Genomic DNA, 23,858 nt, shown 5'->3' with positions numbered 1-23,858 from the left:
AACAGCAGCTCCAACAACAACAGCAGCTCCAACAACAACAGCAGCTCCAACAACAACAACAGCTCCAACAACAACAGCAGCTCCAACAACAACAGCAGCTCCAACAACAACAGCAGCTCCAACAACAACAGCAGCTCCAACAACAACAGCAGCTCCAACAACAACAGCAGCTCCAACAACAACAGCAGCTCCAACAACAACAGCAGCTCCAACAACAACAGCAGCTTCAACAACAACAGCAGCTCCAACAACAACATCAGCTCCAACAACAACAGCAGCTCCAACAACAACAGCAGCTCCAACAACAACAGCAGCTCCAACAACAACAGCAGCTCCAACAACAACAGCAGCTCCAACAACAACAGCAGCTCCAACAACAACAGCAGCTCCAACAACAACAGCAGCTCCAACAGCAACAGCAGCTCCCACAACAACAGCAGCTCCAACAACAACATCAGCTCCAACAACAACAGCAGCTACAACAACAACAGCAGCTCCAACAACAACAGCAGCTCCAACAACAACAGCAGCTCCAACAACAACAGCAGCTCCAACAACAACAGCAGCTTCAACAACAACAGCAGCTCCAACAACAACAGCAGCTCCAACAACAACAGCAGCTCCAACAACAACAGCAGCTCCAACAACAACAGCAGCTCCAACAACAACAGCAGCTCCAACAACAACAGCAGCTTCAACAACAACAGCAGCTCCAACAACAACATCAGCTCCAACAACAACAGCAGCTCCAACAACAACAGCAGCTCCAACAACAACAGCAGCTCCAACAACAACAGCAGCTCCAACAACAGCAACAGCTCCAACAACAACAACAGCTCCAACAACAACATCAGCTCCAACAACAACATCAGCTCCAACAACAACAGCAGCTCCAACAACAACAGCAGCTCCAACAACAACAGCAGCTCCAACAACAACAGCAGCTCCAACAACAACAGCAGCTCCAACAACAACAGCAGCTCCAACAACAACAGCAGCTCCAACAACAACAGCAGCTCCAACAACAACAGCAGCTCCAACAACAACAGCAGCTCCAACAACAACAGCAGCTTCAACAACAACAGCAGCTCCAACAACAACATCAGCTCCAACAACAACAGCAGCTCCAACAACAACAGCAGCTCCAACAACAACAGCAGCTCCAACAACAACAGCAGCTCCAACAACAACAACAGCTCCAACAACAACAACAGCTCCAACAACAACATCAGCTCCAACAACAACATCAGCTCCAACAACAACAGCAGCTCCAACAACAACAGCAGCTCCAACAACAACAGCAGCTCCAACAACAACAGCAGCTCCAACAACAACAGCAGCTCCAACAACAACAGCAGCTCCAACAACAACAGCAGCTCCAACAACAACAGAAGCTCCAACAACAACAGCAGCTCCAACAACAACAGCAGCTCCAACAACAACAGCAGCTCCAACAGCAACAGCAGCTCCCACAACAACAGCAGCTCCAACAACAAAATCAGCTCCAACAACAACAGCAGCTCCAACAACAACAGCAGCTCCAACAACAACAGCAGCTCCAACAACAGCAGCAACAACAACAGCATCTCCATCATCATCATCAGCTGCAATATCAACATCAGCTCCAACATCAACATCAGCTCCAACATCAACATCAGCTCCAACATCATCATCATCAGCTCCATCATCAACATCAGCTCCAATATCATCATCAGCTCCAACATCATCATCAGCTCTATCATCATCATCAGCTCCAACATCAACATCAGCTCCATCATCATCATCAGCTCCAACATCAACACCAGCTCCAATATCATCATCAGCTCCAATATCAACATCAGCTCCAATATCATCATCAGCTCCAACATCAACATCAGCTCCATCATCAACATCAGTTCCATCATCAACATCAGTTCCATCATCAACATCAGCTACAATATTAACATCAGCTCCATCATCATCATCAGTTCCATCATCAACATCAGTTCCATCATCAACATCAGCTACAATATTAACATCAGCTCCATCATCATCATCAGCTACAACATCATCATCAGCTCCAATATCAACATCAGCTCCATCATCATCATCAGCTCTAACATCATCATTAGCTCCAACATCTACATCAACTCCATCATCATCATCAGCTAGATCATCAACATCAGCTCCAACATCATCATCAGCTCAAATATCAACATCAGCTCCATCATCATCAGCTCCATCATCATCATCAGCTCCAACATCAACATCAGCTCCAATATCATCATCAGCTCCAATATCATCATCAACTCTATCATCATCATCAGCTCCATCATCATCAGCTCAAATATCATCATCAGCTCCATCATCATCAGCTCCATCATCATCATCAGCTCCAATATCAACATCAGCTCCAATATCAACATCAGCTCCAACATCAACATCAGCTCCATCATCATCATCATCAGCTCCATCATCATCATCATCAGCTCCACTATCATCATCAGCTCCACCATCATCATCAGCTCCAATATCATCATCAGCTCCAACATCAACATCAGCTCCACCATCATCATCATCAGCTCCACCATCAACATCAGCTCCAACATCAACATCAGCTCCAACATCATCATCATCAGCTCCATCATCAACATCAGCTCCAATATCATCATCAGCTCCAACATCATCATCAGCTCTATCATCATCATCAGCTCCAACATCAACATCAGCTCCATCATCATCATCAACTCCAACATCAACACCAGCTCCAATATCATCATCAGCTCCAATATCAACATCAGCTCCAATATCATCATCAGCTCCAACATCAACATCAGCTCCATCATCAACATCAGTTCCATCATCAACATCAGTTCCATCATCAACATCAGCTACAATATTAACATCAGCTCCATCATCATCATCAGTTCCATCATCAACATCAGTTCCATCATCAACATCAGCTACAATATTAACATCAGCTCCATCATCATCATCAGCTACAACATCATCATCAGCTCCAATATCAACATCAGCTCCATCATCATCATCAGCTCTAACATCATCATTAGCTCCAACATCTACATCAACTCCATCATCATCATCAGCTAGATCATCAACATCAGCTCCAACATCATCATCAGCTCAAATATCAACATCAGCTCCATCATCATCAGCTCCATCATCATCATCAGCTCCAACATCAACATCAGCTCCAATATCATCATCAGCTCCAATATCATCATCAACTCTATCATCATCATCAGCTCCATCATCATCAGCTCAAATATCATCATCAGCTCCATCATCATCAGCTCCATCATCATCATCAGCTCCAATATCAACATCAGCTCCAATATCAACATCAGCTCCAACATCAACATCAGCTCCATCATCATCATCATCAGCTCCATCATCATCATCATCAGCTCCACTATCATCATCAGCTCCACCATCATCATCAGCTCCAATATCAACATCAGCTCCAATATCATCATCAGCTCCAACATCAACATCAGCTCCACCATCATCATCATCAGCTCCACCATCAACATCAGCTCCAACATCAACATCAGCTCCAACATCAACATCAGCTCCAATATCATCATCAGCTCCAATATCAACATCAGCTCCAACATCAACATCAGCTCCAATATCAACATCAGCTCCATCATCATCATCAGCTCCATCATCATCATCATCAGCTCCATCATCATCATCAGCTCCATCATCAACATTAGCTCCAACATCATCATCATCAACTTCATCATCAACATCAGCTCCATCATCAACATCAGCTCCAACATCATCATCAGCTCCAACATCATCATCATTAGCTACATCATCAACATCAGCTCCATCATCAACATTAGCGCCATCATCATCATCAGCTTCAATATCAACAGCAGCTACAACATCAACATCAGCTCCATCATCATCATCAGTTCCATCATCATCAGCTCTATCATCATCATCAGCTCCATCATCATCATCAGCTCCACCATCATCATCAGCTCCAATATCAACATCAGCACCATCATCAACATCAGCTCCAATATCAACATCAGCTCCAATATCAACATCAGCTCCAACATCAACATCAGCGCCATTATCAACATCATCTCCAATATCAACATCAGCTCCACCATCATCATCAGCTCCAACATCAACATCAGCTCCATCATCATCATCAGCTACATCATCATCATCATCAGCTCCATCGTCATCAGCGCAATCATCAACATCAGCTCCATCATCATCATCATCAGCTCCAACATCAACATCAGCTCCATCATCATCATCAGCTCCATCATCATCAACATCAGCTCCATCATCATCAGCTCTAACATCATCATCAGCTCCACCATCATCATCAGCTCCATTATCATCATCATCAGCTCCACCATCAACATCAGCTCCAATATCAACATCAGCTCCAATATCAACATCAGGTCCACCATCATCATCAGCTCCAACATCAACATCAGCTACATCATCATCATCAGCTCCATCATCATCAACATCAGCTCCATCATCATCAGCTCCAACATCATCATCAGCTCCACCATCATCATCAGCTCCATCATCATCATCAGCTCCACCATCAACATCAGCTCCAATATCAACATCAGCTCCAACATCAACATCAGCGCCATCATCAACATCAGCTCCAATATCAACATCAGCTCCACCATCATCATCAGCTCCAACATCAACATCAGCTCCATCATCATCATCATCAGCTCCATCATCATCATCAGCTCCATCATCATCATCAGCTCCATCATCATCAGCGCAATCATCAACATCAGCTTCATCATCATCATCAGCTCCATCATCATCATCAGCTCCAACATCAACATCAGCTCCATCATCATCATCAGCTCCATCATCATCAACATCAGCTCCATCATCATCAGCTCCACCATCATCATCAGCTCCACCATCATCATCAGCTGCACCATCAACATCAGCTCCATCATCATCAGCTCCAACATCAACATCAGCTCCAACATCATCATCATCATCATCAGCTCCATCATCATCATCAGCTCCACCATCATCATCAGCCCCAACATCATCATCAGCTCCATCATCATCACCAGCTCCAACATCATCATCAGCTCCATCATCATCATCAGCTCCACCATCATCAGCTCCATCATCATCATCAGCTCCACCACCATCATCATCATCAGCTCCACCATCATCATCATCAGCTCCACCATCATCATCAGCTCCACCACTATCATCAGCTCCATCATCATCAGCTCCAACATCAACATCAGCTCCAACATCATCATCATCATCAGCTCCAACATCATCATCAGCTCCACCATCATCATCATCAGCTCCATCATCATCATCAGCTCCACCATCATCATCATCATCAGCTCCCTCATCAACATCAGCTCCAACATCATCATCAGCTCCATCATCATCAGTGCCATCATCATCATCAGCTCCATCATCATCATCATCAGCTCCACCATCATCATCATCAGCTCCATCATCAACATCAGATCCACCATCATCATCAGCTCCATCATCATCATCAGCTCCACCATCATCATCATCATCAGCTCCATCATCATCATCATCAGCGCCATCATCATCATCAGCTCCACCATCAACATCATCATCAGCTCCACCATCATCATCAGCTCCATCATCATCATCAGCTCCACCATCATCATCATCAGCTCCACCATCATCATCATCAGTTCCACCATCATCATCATCATCATCATCAGCTCCACCATCATCATCATCAGCTCCACCATCATCATCAGCTCCACCATCATCATCATTAGCTCCAACATCATCATCAGCTCCATCATCATCATCAGCTCCATCATCATCATCATCAGCTCCACCATCATCATCAGCTCCAACATCATCATCATCAGCTCCATCACCATCATCATCAGCTCCACCATCATCATCATCAGCTCCAACATCATCATCAGCTCCATCATCATCATCAGCTCCATCATCATCATCAGCTCCACCATCATCATCAGCTCACCCATCATCATCAGCTCCACCATCATCATCATCAGCTCCAACATCAACATCAGCTCCATCATCATCATCATCATCAGCTCCAACATCATCATCAGCTCCAACATCATCATCAGCTCCACCATCATCATCATCATCAGCTCCACCATCATCATCATCATCAGCTCCAACGACTCCCGTCCCATCAACACCCCAACCCCAAATCACATCACCACAAACATCTACATCATCACCTCCAACGACGACTCCCTTCCCATCAACACCCCAACCCCAAATCACATCACTACAAACATCTACATCATCACCTCCATCAACGACTCCCTTCCCCTCAACACCACAACCACAAATCACATCACCACAAACATCTACATCATCACCTCCAACGACGACACCCTTCCCATCAACACCCCAACCCCAAATCACATCACCACAAACATCTACATCATCACCTCCAACAACGACTCCCTTCCCATCAACACCCCAACCCCAAATCACATCACCACAAACATCTACATCATCACCTCCATCAACGACTCCCTTCCCATCAACACCACAACCACAAATCACATCACCACAAACATCTACATCATCACCTCCAACGACGACACCCTTCCCATCAACACCCCAACCCCAAATCACATCATCACAAACATTTACATCATCACCTCCAACAACGACTCCCATCCCATCAACACCCCAACCCCAAATCACATCACTACAAACATCTACATCATCACCTCCATCAACGACTCCCTTCCCATCAACACCGCAACCACAAATCACATCACCACAAACATCTACATCATCACCTCCAACGACGACACCCTTCCCATCAACACCCCAACCCCAAATCACATCACCACAAACATCTACATCATCACCTCCAACAACGACTCCCTTCCCATCAACACACCAACCCCAAATCACATCACCACAAACATCTACATCATCACCTCCATCAACGACTCCCTCCCCATCAACACCCCAACCACAAATCACATCACCACAAACATCTCCATCATCACCTACAACAACGACACCCTCCCCATCAACACCCCAACCCCAAATCACATCAACACAAACATCTACATCATCACCTCCAACAACGACTCCCTCCCCATCAACACCCCAAATCACTTCACTCCAAACATCTACATCATCACCTCCATCGACGACTCTCTTCCATTCAACACCCCAACCCCAAATCACATCACCCCAAACATCTCCATCATCACCTCCAACAACGACTCCTTTCCCATCAACACCCCAACCCCAAATCACATCACCCCAAACATCTCCATCATCACCTTCAACAACGACACCATTCCCATCAACACCCCAACCCCAAATCACATCACCCCAAACATCTACATCATCGCCTCCATCAACGTCACGTTTCCCATCAACACCCCAACCCCAAATCACATCACTCCAAACATCTCCATCATCACCTCCATCAACGTCACGTTTCCCATCAACACCCCAACCCCAAATCACATCACCACAAACATCTACATCATCGCCTCCATCAACGTCACGTTTCCCATCAACACCCCAACCCCAAATCACATCACCACAAACATCTCCATCATCACCTCCAACAACGACACCATTCCCATCAACACCCCAACCCCAAATCACATCACCCCAAACATCTCCATCATCACCTCCAACAACGACACCATTCCCATCAACACCCCAAATCACATCACCACAAACATCTACATCATCACCTCCAACGACGTCACGTTTCCCATCAACACCCCAACCCCAAATCACATCACCCCAAACATCTCCATCATCACCTCCAACAACGACACCATTCCCATCAACACCCCAACCCCAAATCACATCACCACAAACATCTACATCATCACCTCCATCAACGACACCCTCCCCATCAACACCCCAACCCACATCACCCCAAACACCTACATCATCACCTCCAACAACGACTCCCTTCCCATCAACACCCCAAATCACATCACCCCAAACACCTACATCATCACCTCCAATAACGACACCCTCCCCATCAACACCCCAACCCCAAATCACATCACCCCAAACATCTACATCATCGCCTCCAACAGCGACTCCCTCCCCATCAACACCCCAACCCCAAATCACATCACCCCAAACATCTCCATCATCGCCTCCAACAGCGACTCCCTCCCCATCAACACCCCAACCCCAAATCACATCACTCCAAACATCTACATCATCACCTCCAACAACGACACCCTCCCCATCAACACCCCAACCCCAAATCACATCACTCCAAACATCTACATCATCACCTCCAACAACGACTCCCTTCCCATCAACACCCCAACCCCAAATCACATCACTCCGAACATCTACATCATCGCCTCCAACAACGACACCCTCCCCATCAACACCCCAACCCCAAATCACATCACTCCAAACCTCTACATCATCACCTCCAACAACGACACCCTCCCCATCAACACCCCAACCCCAAATCACATCACTCCAAACCTCTACATCATCACCTCCAACAACGACACCCTCCCCATCAACACCCCAACCCCAAATCACATCACTCCAAACATCTACATCATCACCTCCAACAACGACACCCTCCCCATCAACACCCCAACCCCAAATCACATCACTCCAAACATCTACATCATCACCTCCAACAACGACACCCTCCCCATCAACACCCCCACCCCAAATCACATCACCCCAAACATCTACATCATCACCTCCAACAACGACTCCCTTCCCATCAACACCCCAAATCACATCACTCCAAACATCTACATCATCACCTCCAACAACGTCACGTTTCCCATCAACACTCCAACCCCAAATCACATCACTCCAAACATCTCCATCATCGCCTCCAACGACGTCACCCTCACCACCAACACCCCAACCCCAAATCACATCACTCCAAACATCTCCATCATCACCTCCAACGACGTCACCCTTCCCACCAACACCCCAACCCCAAATCACATCACTCCAAACATCTCCATCATCACCTCCAACGACGTCACCCTCACCACCAACACCCCAATCCCAAATCACATCACTCCAAACATCTCCATCATCACCTCCAACGACGTCACCCTTCCCACCAACACCCCAACCCCAAACTGCTTCAGCGAGAACGTCACCATCATACCCCGTGTGGAACACGACCCAGACACCGACAGCTCCGCTCCCACCAACATTCGCTGCGACCACGACAGCGGTTGCCCGCACGACCAGAGCCGCCACGGTCACCGGAGCATCGACAGCCAGAGCTGGAGCCAACGAAACAACAACAACAACAGTGGCAGCAACAACAACAACAACAGCTCTATCGACAACAACATCTGGACCACCCGCAACAGCTGGGCAGACAGCAACAGCTTCGGCGCAAGGTGATACAACGGTTGCATCAGCGACACGCGCCACCGCACTCGTTTCTCCGTCATCATCAATATCGTCATCTCAGTCATCATGAACATCGTCATCATCATCGTCATCATCAACATTGTCATCCCAATCAACATCATTAACTTCATCATCTCAATCATCATCAACATCGTCATCATCATCCCAACGATCATCATCAACATCGTCATCATCAACGTCACCATCCCAATCAACATCATCATCATCATCAACATCGTCATCTCAACCGTCATCAACAACATCAACATCATCCCAACGATCATCATCCACATCGTCATCATCAACGTCGCCATCCCAATCATCATCATCATCAACATCGTCATCTCAACCGTCATCAACATCATCAACATCATCCCAACGATCATCATCATCATCGTCATCATCAACGTCGCCATCCCAATCAACATCATCATCAACATCGTCATCTCAACCGTCATCAACATCATCATCATCAAACATCATCCCAACGATCAACATCGTCATCTTCAACGTCGTCATCATCCAAACTATCATCAACATCATCATCCCAACCATCATCATTATCAACATCGTCATCCGAATCATCATCATCCGAACCATCATCATCAACATCATCAACATCATCATCCCACCCATCATCAACGTCGTCGTCATAATCACCAACATCATCATCACCAACATCATCATCCCAACCATCATCATCACCAACCATCGTCATCACCAACCATCATCATCACAACCATCGTCATCACAACCAACATCATCACCAACCATCATCATCACCAACCATCATCATCACCAACCATCGTCATCACAACCATCGTCATCACAACCATCGTCATCACAACCATCATCATCACAACCAACATCATCACCAACCATCATTATCACAACCATCGTCATCCCAACCGTCATCAACATCAACATCATCATTATCATCCCAACGATCATCATCAACATCGTCATCTTCAACGTCGTCATCATCCAAACTATCATCATCATCGTCATCCCAACCATCTTCATCATTAACATCGTCATCACATCCATCATCAACATCGTCATCCCAAACATCATCATCAACGTCACCACCATCATCAGCATCATCATCCCACCCATCATCAACGTCGTCGTCACCATCACCAACATCATCATCACCAACTATCATCGTCATCACAACCATCGTCATCGTTGCTTCATGCGAGTCCACAACTGACCGTGGCATCATCACGAGAGCCACCCTCGCCAACACCCTCATCATCAGCATCAACAACAGCCACGACAACACCCCTCTCATCAACAACAACAACACCACCATCAACCACATCACCAACATCAACATCGACACCTTAAACAACCCGCCCATCAGCCACAACGACACGTAAACTCAATCTAGATTTGAAGTTTCCGTGACTGCAGGGATCCATACTCTTTGGTTCTTTCCGTAAAGTCACGTGGGTATAAAATAAACTAAATTAAATCACGACGTTTCGGGCGCAACATAAGCGTCCGTCATCTGGTGGGACAACCACAACAAAACCGTTGGGTTGCTCGGTCAATGGCCAGGGTCAACGGCGGCGTGGTGTATTCCGCATATATGGCCGACTGTGAGGGCGGGCACAAGCCGGCGTGAGTAGGTTAAACGTTGAGTTTTATAAGGGCACCACGGGGTGACCAGCCCCTCCCCACTCAGCCCCATCCTTCTACCCCACCCAGCCCCACCCTCCCCACCCAGCCCATCCCTCCGACCCCACCCAGCCCCACCCTCCCCACCCAGCCCCTCCCCACCCTCCCCATCCAGCCCCTCCCCACCCTCCCCACCCAGCCCCTCCCCACCCTCCCCACCCAGCCCTTCCACACCCTCCCCACCCAGCCCCTCCCCACCCAGCCCCATCCCACCCTCCCCACCCAGCCTCTCCCCACCCTCCCCACCCAGCCTCTCCCCACCCTCCCCACCCAGCCTCTCCCCACCCTCCCCACCCAGCCCCTCCCCACCCTCCCCACCCAGCCCCTCCCGACCCTCCCCACCCAGCCCCACCCCACCCTCCCCACCCAGTCCCTCCACACCCAGCCCCTCTGATGACGGACGCTTGTGTTGTGCCCGCAACGTCGTGATTTAATTTAGTTTATTTTATAACCACGTGACTTTACCGAAAGAACCAAAGAGTTTACACCGCCAGCATCAACAATCACGCAACCTTCTGCTGTCTCGTTCCTCAGTCAAGAAGTTCTACTTCCAAATGCGGTTCGAGGCCGATGCAAATGTCTCCCTGCCAGACGCCAAGATGCAGATCACAAACCTGGTGAGATCACAATGCTGGTGAGATCACAATCCTGGTGAGATCACAATCCTGGTGAGATCACAATCCTGGTGAGATCACAATCCTGGTGAGATCACAATCCTGGTGAGATCACAATCCTGGTGAGATCACAATCCTGGTGAGATCACAATCCTGGTGAGATCACAACCCTGGTGAGATCACAATCCTGGTGAGGTCACAACCCTGGTGAGGTCACAATCCTGGTGAGATCACAATCCTGGTGAGATCACAACCCTGGTGAGATCACAATCCTGGTGAGGTCACAATCCTGGTAAGATCACAATCCTGGTAAGATCACAATCCTGGTGAGATCACAACCCTGGTGAGATCACAATCCTGGTGAGATCACAATCCTGGTGAGATCACAACCCTGGTGAGATCACAATCCTGGTGAGGTCACAACCCTGGTGAGGTCACAATCCTGGTGAGATCACAATCCTGGTGAGATCACAACCCTGGTGAGATCACAATCCTGGTGAGGTCACAATCCTGGTAAGATCACAATCCTGGTGAGATCACAACCCTGGTGAGATCACAATCCTGGTGAGATCACAATCCTGGTGAGATCACAATCCTGGTGAGATCACGATCCTGGTGAGATCACGATCCTGGTGAGGTCACAATCCTGGTGAGATCACAATCCTGGTGAGATCACAATCCTGGTGAGGTCACAACCCTGGTGAGGTCACAATCCTGGTGAGATCACAATCCTGGTGAGATCACAACCCTGGTGAGATCACAATCCTGGTGAGGTCACAATCCTGGTAAGATCACAATCCTGGTAAGATCACAATCCTGGTGAGATCACAACCCTGGTGAGATCACAATCCTGGTGAGATTACAAATCCTGGTGAGATCACAACCCTGGTGAGATCACAATCCTGGTGAGATCACAACCCTGGTGAGATCACAATCCTGGTGAGATCACAATCCTGGTGAGATCACGATCCTGGTGAGATCACGATCTTGGTGAGGTCACAATCCTGGTGAGATCACAATCCTGGTGAGATCACAACCCTGGTGAGATCACAATCCTTGTGAGGTCACAATCCTGGTGAGATCACAATCCTGGTAAGATCACAATCCTGGTGAGATCACAACCCTGGTGAGATCACAATCCTGGTGAGATCACAAATCCTGGTGAGATCACAACCCTGGTGAGATCACAATCCTGGTGAGATCACAACCCTGGTGAGATCACAATCCTGGTGAGATCACAATCCTGGTGAGATCACGATCCTGGTGAGATCACGATCTTGGTGAGGTCACAATCCTGGTGAGATCACAATCCTGGTGAGATCACAACCCTGGTGAGATCACAATCCTTGTGAGGTCACAATCCTGGTGAGATCACAATCCTGGTGAGGTCACAATCCTGGTGAGATCACAACCCTGGTGAGATCACAACCCTGGTGAGATCACAAATCCTGGTGAGATCACAACCCTGGTGAGATCACAATCCTGGTGAGATCACAATCCTGGTGAGATCACAATCCTGGTGAGGTCACAACCCTGGTGAGATCACAATCCTGGTGAGATCACAATCCTGGTGAGGTCACAACCCTGGTGAGATCACAATCTTGGTGAGGTCACAACCCTGGTGAGATCACAACCCTGGTGAGATCACAATCCTGGTGAGATCACAATCCTGGTGAGATCACAACCCTGGTGAGATCACAACCCTGGTGAGATCACAATCCTGGTGAGATCACAATCCTGGTGAGCTCACAATCCTGGTGAGATCACAACCCTGGTGAGATCACAATCCTGGTGAGATCACAATCCTGGTGAGATCACAATCCTGGTGAGATCACAACCCTGGTGAGATCACAACCCTGGTGAGATCACAATCCTGGTGAGATCACAATCCTGGTGAGGTCACAATCCTGGTGATGGGGGTGGTGATAGTGGTGGTGGTGGGGGTGGAGGTGGTCGTGGTGGTGATGGTGGTGGTAGTGGTGGTGATGGTGGTGGTAGTGGTGGTGGTGTTCGCCAACGTCCTCCAACGTGACCTCTCTCTGTCTCTGTGTCTCTGTGTCTCTCTGTGTCTCTCTGTGTCTCTGTGTCTCTGTGTCTATCTGTGTCTCTCTGTCTCTCTGTGTCTCTCTGTGTCTCTGTGTCTCTCTGTGTCTCTGTGTCTCTCTGTCTCTCTGTGTCTCTCTGTGTCTCTCTGTCTCTCTGTGTCTCTCTGTGTCTCTCTGTCTCTCTGTGTCTCTCTGTGTCTCTGTGTCTCTCTGTGTCTCTGTGTCTCTCTGTCTCTCTGTGTCTATCTGTGTCTCTCTGTCTCTCTGTGTCTCTCTGTGTCTCTGTGTCTCTCTGTGTCTCTGTGTCTCTGTGTCTCTCTGTGTCTCTCTGTCTCTCTGTCTCTCTCTGTCTCTCTCTGTCTCTGTGTCTCTCTATATCTGTCTCTCTCTGTCTCTCTCTGTATCTCTGTGTCTCTCTGTGTCTCTGTCTCTGTGTCTCTCTATCTCTGTCTCTCTGTGTCTATGTGTCTCTGTCTCTCTGTGTCTATGTGTCTCTGTCTCTCTGTGTGTCTCTGTGTCTCTGTGTCTCTCTGTGTCTCTGTGTCTCTCTGTGTCTATGTGTCTCTGTCTCTCTGTGTCTCTCTCTGTCTCTGTGTCTCTCTCTGTCTCTCTGTGTCTCTCTATCTCTGTCTCTCTGTGTCTCTCTGTGTCTCTGTCTCTCTGTGTCTCTCTGTCTCTCTGTGTCTCTCTGTGTCTCTCTGTGTCTCTCTGTGTCTCTGTCTCTCTGTGTCTCTCTGTGTCTCTCTGTGTCTCTCTGTCTCTCTGTGTCTCTGTGTCTCTGTCTCTGTGTCTATGTGTCTATGTGTCTCTCTGTCTCTCTCTGTCTCTGTGTCTCTGTGTCTCTCTGTGTCTCTCTGTCTCTCTGTGTCTCTCTGTGTCTCTCTCTCTGTCTCTCTGTGTCTCTGTCTCTGTGTCTCTCTATATCTGTCTCTGTGTCTCTGTGTCTCTCTCTGTCTCTCTGTGTGTCTCTCTGTGTGTCTCTCTGTGTCTCTGTGTCTCTCTCTGTCTCTCTGTGTCTCTCTGTGTCTCTGTGTCTCTCTGTGTGTCTCTCTGTGTCTCTGTGTCTCTCTGTGTCTCTGTTGTAGATGAAGACGCTTCAAGGCTCCCTGAGCGTCACTCTCCCCGGAGCGCTGCTCACGCGCGTCAACGTCACCGTCATCTTGTGAAGGAGGCGTGGCCTCGTGTACGTTGTGTGTGTGTGTACGTGTGTGTGTGCGTGTAAGGTCCTGGCAAGGATTATTCAACATCGCCTTGCTAGGCACGCTGAGGAGAGGCTTGCGGAGCCCCAATGCGGTTTCAGGAAAGGGCGGTCCTGCACAGATGCCATATTTTCTGTCCGTCTGCTCCAGCAGAGGTGTAGGGAATTTCAAAAAGACCTACATCTCTGCTTTATTGACCTGGTCCAAGCCTATGATACCATCAGTAGGACTGGGCTCTGGGTTGTTCTTCGTGCTTTCGGAGTCCCTGACCCTCTGCTCACGATCATTAAGGACCTTCATGATGGTGAGCGGGCCCGGGTAAAACTACGTGGCCGGGAGTCGGAGCCTTTCCCTGTACACCTTGGGGTGCGACAGGGATGTCCTCTGGCTCCCACATTATTTAACATCTATTTCGACTGCGTAGTTCGTGAAGCCTTCAAAAGCTGTATCGGGGGAATTACCATTTGGTACAGATATAATGGGAGGCTGATCGACGCCCGGGTGCGATCAAGGGATGGCTCCCTATTGGTCAACCACGTTATGTATGCCGATGATTTGGTAATAGCTGCTCATTCAGAAGAGGAGTTGGAGACGCTGCTGCTGAGACTGGAGTGTGCCACCAAGAGGTGGGGCCTTACCATCAGCCCCACCAAAACTAAGCACCTGCCTGGGTATTTTGTACCATCGGGCACTCCACCCCCACAACTCCCAATCGGTGATGGGGCAGTTGTGGAGAGAGTGGAGAGTTTCCCATACCTGGGCAGTGTGCTTATGACCGGCTCCAGTTTATCAGCAGAGGTCTCACTCCGAATCAGTCGAGCGGCAATATCTTTTCATCGGTTGCGTAACGCTGTGTGGAAGCTACCTGGTCTGTCGCTCCGCACGAAGCTTCAGGTCTTCTCGGCCACGGTCATTCCCTCCCTTCTCTATGCTTGCGAAACGTGGACCCCCCTAGTGGAGCATCTTCGCCGGTTGGAAACATTTAGGCTGGCCTGCCTACGATCCATCCTGGGTTTAACCAGGCTGGATTGTGTGAGGAGCTCACAAGTCCTTGAAAGATCTGGGCAAAGTCCCATCAGTGAGCTCCTCCGGCAGGCAAGGCTGCGTTGGCTGGGTCATGTAGCCCGCATGCCCAGCCACCGCATGCCTAAACAGCTTTTGTTCGGCCGGATCGAGGGGGCTAAACGGGCGCGGCACGGGCTAGAGAAGAGATGGAGTGATGTGGTACAGGAGGACGTGGAGCTGAGTGGACTTGCCGATGACTGGTACCAGCGGTGTCAAGATCGGCCTCAGTGGAGGAGGCTCGTGAAGGACGCTACTGGGCAGTTGGAGGCAGTCGCCCTCCAACAACAACGGAGGGCGGAGGAGCGACGCTCACAACAACGAGCGGAGCGCCGGGTGGCTAAAGCACAGCAAGTTGGCACAGTAGGGGGCACAGGTGGTGGATCAGCCAGTCATCTCGGTCATCTCGGTCAGTCGACCCGTGGCACCTGGGTCTGCCCCGTGACCTCCTGCCAGCGGGCGTTCGACACTTCACGTGGCCTCAGGGTGCACATGGCCTGGCACAAGCGTCGTGGTGACGTCACCGCCACTTAGTGGCGAATGGCGGTTGTTGTTGTTGTGTGCGTGTGTGTGTGTGTACGTGTGTGTGTGTACGTGTGTGTGCGTGTGTGTGTATACGTGTGTGTGCGTGTGTGTGTGTGTGTACGTGTGTGTGCGTGTGTGTGTGTGTGTACGTGTGTGTGCGTGTGTGTGTGTGTGTACGTGTGTGTGTGTGCGTGTGTGTGCGTGTGTGTGTGTACGTGTGTGTGTGTGTACGTGTGTGTGTGCGCGTGTGTGTGTGTACGTGTGTGTGTGTGTACGTGTGTGTGCGTGTGTGTGTGTGTGTACGTGTGTGTGTGTGCGTGTGTGTGTGTACGTGTGTGTGTGTGTACGTGTGTGTGTGCGCGCGTGTGTGTGTACGTGTGTGTGTGTGTACGTGTGTGTGTGTGTATACGTGTGTGTGTGTGTACGTGTGTGTGTGTGTACGTGTGTGTGTGTGTATACGTGTGTGTGTGTGTACGTGTGTGTGTGTGTACGTGTGTGTGTGTGTACGTGTGTGTGTGTGCGTGTGTGTGCGTGTGTGTGTGTGTACGTGTGTGTGTGTGTGTGTGTACGTGTGTGTGTGCGTGTGTGTGTACGTGTGTGTGTGTGTACGTGTGTGTGTGTGCGTGTGTGTGTGTGCGTGTGTGTGTGTACGTGTGTGTGTGTGCGTGTGTGTGTGTACGTGTGTGTGTGTGCGTGTGTGTGTGTGTGGTGTGTGTGTGTGTGTGTACGTGTGTGTGTGTGTACGTGTGTGTGTGTGTGCGTGTGTGTGTACGTGTGTGTGTGTACGTGTGTGTGTGTACGTGTGTGTGTGTACGTGTGTGTGTGTACGTGTGTGTGTGTACGTGTGTGTGTGTGCGTGTGTGCGTGTGTACGTGTGTGTGTGTACGTGTGTGTGTGTACGTGTGTGTGTGTGTGTGTGTACGTGTGTGTGTGTGTGTTAGTGTGTGTGTGTACGTGTGTGTGTGTACGTGTGTGTGTGTGTGTGTACGTGTGTGTGTGTGCGTGTGTGTGTGTGTGCGTGTGTGTGTGTACGTGTGTGTGTGTGTGCGTGTGTGTGTGTACGTGTGTGTGTGTGTGCGTGTGTGTGTGTACGTGTGCGTGTGTGTGTGTGTGTGTACGTGTGTGTGTGTGTACGTGTGTGTGTGTGTGTACGTGTGTGTGTGTGCGTGTGTGTGTGTACGTGTGTGTGTGTACGTGTGTGTGTGTGTGCGTGTGTGTGTACGTGTGTGTGTGCGTGTGTGTGTGTACGTGTGTGTGTGTGTGCGTGTGTGTGTGTGCGTGTGTGTGTGTGCGTGTGTGTGTGTACGTGTGTGTGTGTGTGCGTGTGTGTGTGTACGTGTGTGTACGTGTGTGTGTGTGTGTACGTGTGTGTGTGTGTGTGTACGTGTCTGTGTGTACGTGTGTGCGTGTGTACGTGTGTACGTGTGTGTGTACGTGTGTGTGTGTGTGTACGTGTGTGTGTGTGTGTACGTGTCTGTGTGTACGTGTGTGCGTGTGTACGTGTGTACGTGTGTGTGTACGTGTGTGTGTGTGCGTGTGTGTGTGTGTGTACGTGTATGTGTGTACGTGTGTGTGTGTGTACGTGTGTGTGTGTATGTGTGTACGTGTGTGTGTGCGCACGTGTGTGTGCGTGTGTGTGTGTACGTGTGTGTACGTGTGTACGTGTGTGTGTGCGTGTACGTGTGTGTGTACGTGTATGTGTGTACGTGTGTGTGTGTGTACGTGTGTGTGTGTATGTGTGTACGTGTGTGTGTGCGTGTACGTGTGTGTGTACGTGTGTGTACGTGTGTGTGTACGTGTGTGTACGTGTGTACGTGTGTGTGCGTGTGTACGTGTGTGTACGTGTGTGTACGTGTGTGTGCGTACGTGTGTGTGCGTGTGTGTGTGTACGTGTGTGTGTGTACGTGTGTGTGTGTGTACGTGTGTGTGTACGTGTGTGTGTGTGTACGTGTGTGTGTACGTGTGTGTGTGTGTACGTGTGTGTGTGTATGTGTGTACGTGTGTGTGTGCGTGTACGTGTATGTGTGTACGTGTGTGTACGTGTGTGTGTACGTGTGTGTGCGTACGTGTGTGTGTGAATGTGTGTACGTGTGTGTGTACGTGTGTGTGTGTACGTGTGTGTGTGTGTACGTGTGTGTGTACGTGTGTGCGTGTGTACGTGTGTGTGTACGTGTGTGTGTGTACGTGTGTGTGTGTGTGTGTACGTGTGTGTGTGTGTGTACGTGTGTGTGTACGTGTGTGTACGTGTGTGTGTGTACGTGTGTGTGGGGAGCGGTGGTGTAGCGGTTAGCGCGCTGCGCTATGAACCTGGCGAGCCGAGTTCGATTCCCGCTCACGGCCAACACCAGTGACGATTATCTGAACCGGTCCTGGGCCTCCCCTAGGTCGACTCAGCCTCAAATGAGTACCTGGTGCGGTGTGTAGTAAACATCGCCACTGGGGAGACAAAGGCGGTCGGGCGTGGTGCTGGCCACCCACCCCCTCGTGTACCGTTCCGGCCTTCATAGGTGCTCGCTAACAGCACTTGCCCCTACAGTCTGTTAAGGCTATACGGGGGGGTCTTTGTCTTTGTACACGTGTGTGTGTACACAGGCTAGAGAAGAGATGGAGTGATGTGGTATAGGAGGACGTGGAGCTGAGTGGACTTGCCGATGACTGGTACCAGCGGTGTCAAGATCGGCCTCAGTGGAGGAGGCTCGTGAAGGACGCTACTGGGCAGTTGGAGGCAGTCGCCCTCCAACAACAACGGAGGGCGGAGGAGCGACGCTCACAACAACGAGCGGAGTGCCGGGTGGCTAAAGCACAGCAAGTTGGTACAGTAGGGGGCACAGGTGGTGCATCAGCCAGTCATCTCGGTCATCTCGGTCAGTCGACCCGTGGCACCTGCTGGGTCTGCCCCGTGACCTCCTGCCAGCGGGCGTTCGACACCTCACGTGGCCTCAATGTGCACTTGGCCTGGCACAAGCGTCGTGGTGACGTCACCGCCACTTAGTGGCGAATGGCGGTTGTTGTTGTTGTTGTTGTGTGTTCGTGTGTGTGTTGAACTTCTTTCGCACCGTACGTAGCCAACCATGGCTAATCGGAGGCGCGCGAGCGGGAAGCACAACAAACTAGACACTCTCCAAGCAGTTCTTAAGATGTGCGTTTGCCAATTTAGTATGGTAGTAGTGTATGGTTGTGTATAGTGTAGTGTATAGTGTAGTGTATAGTTGTGTATAGTGTAGTGTATAGTGTAGTGTATAGTTGTGTGTAGTGTATAGTGTAGTGAATAGTTGTGTATAGTGTAGTGTATAGTGTAGTGTATAGTTGTGTGTAGTGTATAGTGTAGTGTATAGTGTAGTGTATAGTTGTGTATAGTGTAGGGTATAGTGTAGTGTATAGTTGTGTGTAGTGTATAGTGTAGTGTATAGTTGTGTGTATTGTAGTGTATAGTGTAGTGTGTAGTGTAGTGTGTAGTGTATAGTGCAGTGTATGTAGTGTAGTGTAGAGTGCAGTGGATAATTGTGTAGTGTATAGTAGTGTATAGTAGTGTATAGTAGTGTATAGTAGTGTATAGTGTAGTGTATAGTAGTGTAGTGTGTAGTGTATAGTGTAGAGTATAGTAGTATAGTGTAGTGTATAGTAGTGTAGTGTATAGTAGTGCAGTGTATAGTGCAGTGTATAGTGCAGTGTATAGTAGTGTAGTGTATAGTGTAGTGTATAGTAGTGTAGTGTACATAGTGTAGTATATAGTGTAGTGTATAGTGTAGTGTATAGTAGTGTAGTGTACATAGTGTAGTGTACATAGTGTAGTATATAGTGTAGTGTATAGTGTAGTGTATAGTAGTGTAGTGTATAGTGTAGTGTATAGTAGTGTAGTGTACATAGTGTAGTATATAGTGTAGTGTATAGTGTAGAGTGTAATTTGTACCTTCTAAAGAAATGAGTCTGCCAGCTCAGATGACATGAAAGTGAATCATGGCTCCAAAGAGGCTACCTAATGCGGGACGGTCGCTGTGAATAGTATCGCAGGTAAGCAGCTTTCGGTGAACCCAATGTAACGCTTTAACAAAAACAAATCGATTATCAGCATGTGAATTCTAACTTGATTTGAAGCTTTCGTGACTGCAGGAATCTATACTCTGTGGTTCTTTGGGTAAAGTCACGTGGGTAGAAATAAAATAAATCACGACGTTTCGGGCTTTACCACCTGATGATGAACGCTGGTGTTGGGCCCGAAACGTCGTGATTTATTTCACTTTATACCCACGTGACTTTACCGAAAGAACCAAAGAGTACATATGAATTATATTTATGTAATATATATATCTCGAGGTGTACGTTTTACATTACTTGTAAGTTAAACTAAAATAAACAAAAAATAATGACCGGGCGCAGATTTGTTGAAGATTGTTCCGTCGACTTTTGTGACGAGTGAATTATTTGAAGACGACACTAGATTTGAAGCTTTCGTGACTGCAAGGATTCATATTCTATTAAGTCACGTAGGTAAAAAATTAAAATTAATAAAAGTAAAATAAAAATAATATTTTTATTTTTTATTTAACTTTTATTAATTTAAATTTTATTTTTTACCTACGTGACTTTACCGAAAGAACCTAAGAATATTTGGAGACAACTCTGACTCGAATCGCGAGGGGTGTCCGCGTCTCCTCCTCGTGAGGTGCCAGGGGCAATGAGGGGCCTGGGTTCAACTCCCAGGTCGGGCGCGTCTCTGTGTGGGAGTGAGCGTGTGTGTGGGCTACCCCTGTTCTACACAGTGAGTGTGAGTAAGTGTGGGAGTGAGTGGGTGAGTGAGTGTGTGAGTGAGTGAGTGTGTGAGTGAGTGTATGAGTGAGTGAGTGTGGGTGTGTGTGAGTGAGTGTGTGAGTGAGTGTATGAGTGAGTGTGTGAGTGAGTGTGTGAGTAAGTGTGGGAGTGGGTGAGTGTGTGTGTGAGTGTGTGAGTGTGTGAGTGAGTGTATGAGTGAGTGAGTGTGGGTGTGTGTGAGTGAGTGTGGGTGTGAGTGTTGGTGTGATTGTGAGTGAGTGTGTGAGTAAGTGTGTGGGCTACCCCTGTTCTACACAGTGAGTGTGAGTAAGTGTGGGAGTGAGTGAGTGAGTGTGTGAGCTACCGCTGTTCTACACAGTGAGTGGGTTAGTGTGTGAGTGTGGGAGTGTGTGAGTGTGGGAGTGTGTGAGTCTGTGGTTTCCGGAAAGGGCGGTCCTGCACAGATGCCATATTTTCTGTCCGTCTGCTATAGCAGAGGTGTAGGGAATTCCAACAAGACCTACATCTCTGCTTTATTGACCTGGTCAAGGCCTATGATACCATGAGTAGGCCTGGGCTCTGGGTTCTTCTTCGTGCTTTCGGAGTCCCTGACCCTCTGATCACGATCATTAAGGACCTTCATGATGGTGAGTGGGCCCGGGTAAAACTACGTGGCCGGGAGTCAGAGCCATTCCCTGTACACCTTGGGGTGCGACAGGGATGTCCTCTGGCTCCCACATTATTTTACATCTATTTTGACTGCGTAGTTCGTGAAGCCTTCAATAGCTGTACCGGGGGAATTTCCATTTGGTACAGATATAATGGGAGGCTGATCGACGCCCGGGTGCGATCAAGGGATGGCTCCCTATTGGTCAACCACGTTATGTATGCCGATGATTTGGTAATAGCTGCTGATTCAGAAGAGGAATTGGAGACACTGCTGCTGAGACTGGAGCGTGCCACTAAGAGGTGGGGCCTTACCATCAGCCCCACCAAAACTAAGCACCTGCCTGGGTATTTTGTACCATCGGACACTCCACCCCCACAACTCCCACAGGTGGTGCATCAGCCAGTCATCTCTGTCATTTCGGTCAGTGTGAATGTGTGTGAGTGTGTGTATGGATGTGTGTGTGTATGTATGTGAGTGTGTATGTGAGTGTGTGTATGTATGTGTGTGTATGTGTGTATGTGAGTGTGTGTGTATGTGTGTGTATGTGTGTATGTGTGTGTATGTGTGTGTATGTGTGTATGTGTGTGTGTGAATGTGTATGTGTGTGTGAGTGTATGTGTGAGTGTGTATGTGAGTGTACGTGTATGCATGTGTGTGTATGTGAGTGTGTGTATGTGTGTGTATGTGTGTGTGTGTATGTGAGTGTGTGAATGTGTATGTGAGTGTGTGTGTATGTGAGTGTGTGTGTGAATGTGTATGTGAGTGTGTGTGTATGTGAGTGTGTGTGTGAATGTGTATGTGAGTGTGTATGTGTGTGTATGTGAGTGTGTATGTGTATGTGAGTGTGTGTGTGAATGTGTATGTTAGTGTGTATGTGTGTGTGTGTATGTGAGTGTGTATGTGTGTATGTGAGTGTGTGAATGTGTATGTGAGTGTGTATGTGTGTGTGTATGTGAGTGTGTATGTGTGTGTGTATGTGAGTGTATGTGTGTGTGTGTATGTGAGTGTGTATGTGTGTATGTGAGTGTGTGAATGTGTATGTGAGTGTGTATGTGTGTGTGTATGTGAGTGTGTATGTGTGTGTGTATGTGTGTGTATGTGTGTGTGTGTATGTGAGTGTGTATGTGTATGTGAGTGTGTGAATGTGTATGTGAGTGTGTATGTGTGTGTGTATGTGAGTGTGTATGTGTGTGTGTATGTGAGTGTGTATGTGAATGTGTATGTGAGTGTGTGAATGTGTATGTGAGTGTGTGTGTATGTGAGTGTGTGTGAATGTGTATGTGAGTGTGTGTGTATGTGTGTGTGTGAATGTGTATGTGAGTGTGTATGTGTGTGTGTATGTGAGTGTGTATGTGTGTATGTGAGTGTGTGTGTGAATGTGTATGTGAGTGTGTGTGTGAATGTGTATGTGAGTGTGTGTGTGTGTGTGAATGTGTATGTGAGTGTGTATGTATGTGAGTGTGTGTGTGAATGTGTATGTGAGTGTGTGTGTGAATGTGTATGTGAGTGTGTGTGTATGTGAGTGTGTGTGTGAATGTGTATGTGAGTGTGTGTGTGAATGTGTATGTGAGTGTGTGTGTATGTGAGTGTGTGTGTGAATGTGTATGTGAGTGTGTATGTGTGTGTGTATGTGAGTGTGTATGTGTGTGTGTATGTGAGTGTGTATGTGTGTATGTGTATGTGAGTGTGTGTGTGAATGTGTATGTTAGTGTGTATGTGTGTGTGTGTATATGAGTGTGTATGTGTGTATGTGAGTGTGTGAATGTGTATGTGAGTGTGTATGTGTGTGTGTATGTGAGTGTGTATGTGTGTGTGTATGTGTGTGTGTGTATGTGAGTGTGTGTGTACAAACGGCATCGTGGTGAACAGACCAAATGGCTTCTTTATTCGACTGTACAGA

At 48.3% G+C, this 23,858-nt stretch overlaps 2 protein-coding genes across 2 annotated transcripts; both read left to right on the top strand.

The window, feature by feature from the left end:
* Nucleotides 1-464: 464 nt before the first annotated feature.
* On the top strand, nucleotides 465-2,002 carry LOC144952543 (uncharacterized; the record flags this gene model as incomplete). Its single annotated transcript, XM_078882993.1, has 2 exons — nucleotides 465-701; nucleotides 1,212-2,002. Coding segments are annotated over 2 exons (969 nt in total), but the record flags the coding sequence as incomplete, so codon positions are not given.
* A 2,678-nt stretch (nucleotides 2,003-4,680) lies between these two features.
* On the top strand, nucleotides 4,681-19,189 carry LOC144952542 (uncharacterized; the record flags this gene model as incomplete). Its single annotated transcript, XM_078882992.1, has 5 exons — nucleotides 4,681-5,636; nucleotides 6,042-9,398; nucleotides 11,629-11,711; nucleotides 14,839-14,936; nucleotides 19,132-19,189. Coding segments are annotated over 5 exons (4,515 nt in total), but the record flags the coding sequence as incomplete, so codon positions are not given.
* Nucleotides 19,190-23,858: the final 4,669 nt, after the last annotated feature.

The sequence above is a fragment of the Lampetra fluviatilis genome, chromosome 68, assembly GCF_964198595.1.
Source record: "Lampetra fluviatilis chromosome 68, kcLamFluv1.1, whole genome shotgun sequence".
Classification (NCBI taxonomy): Eukaryota; Metazoa; Chordata; class Hyperoartia; order Petromyzontiformes; family Petromyzontidae; genus Lampetra; species Lampetra fluviatilis.
This window is presented reverse-complemented; position numbering and strand designations above follow the sequence as displayed.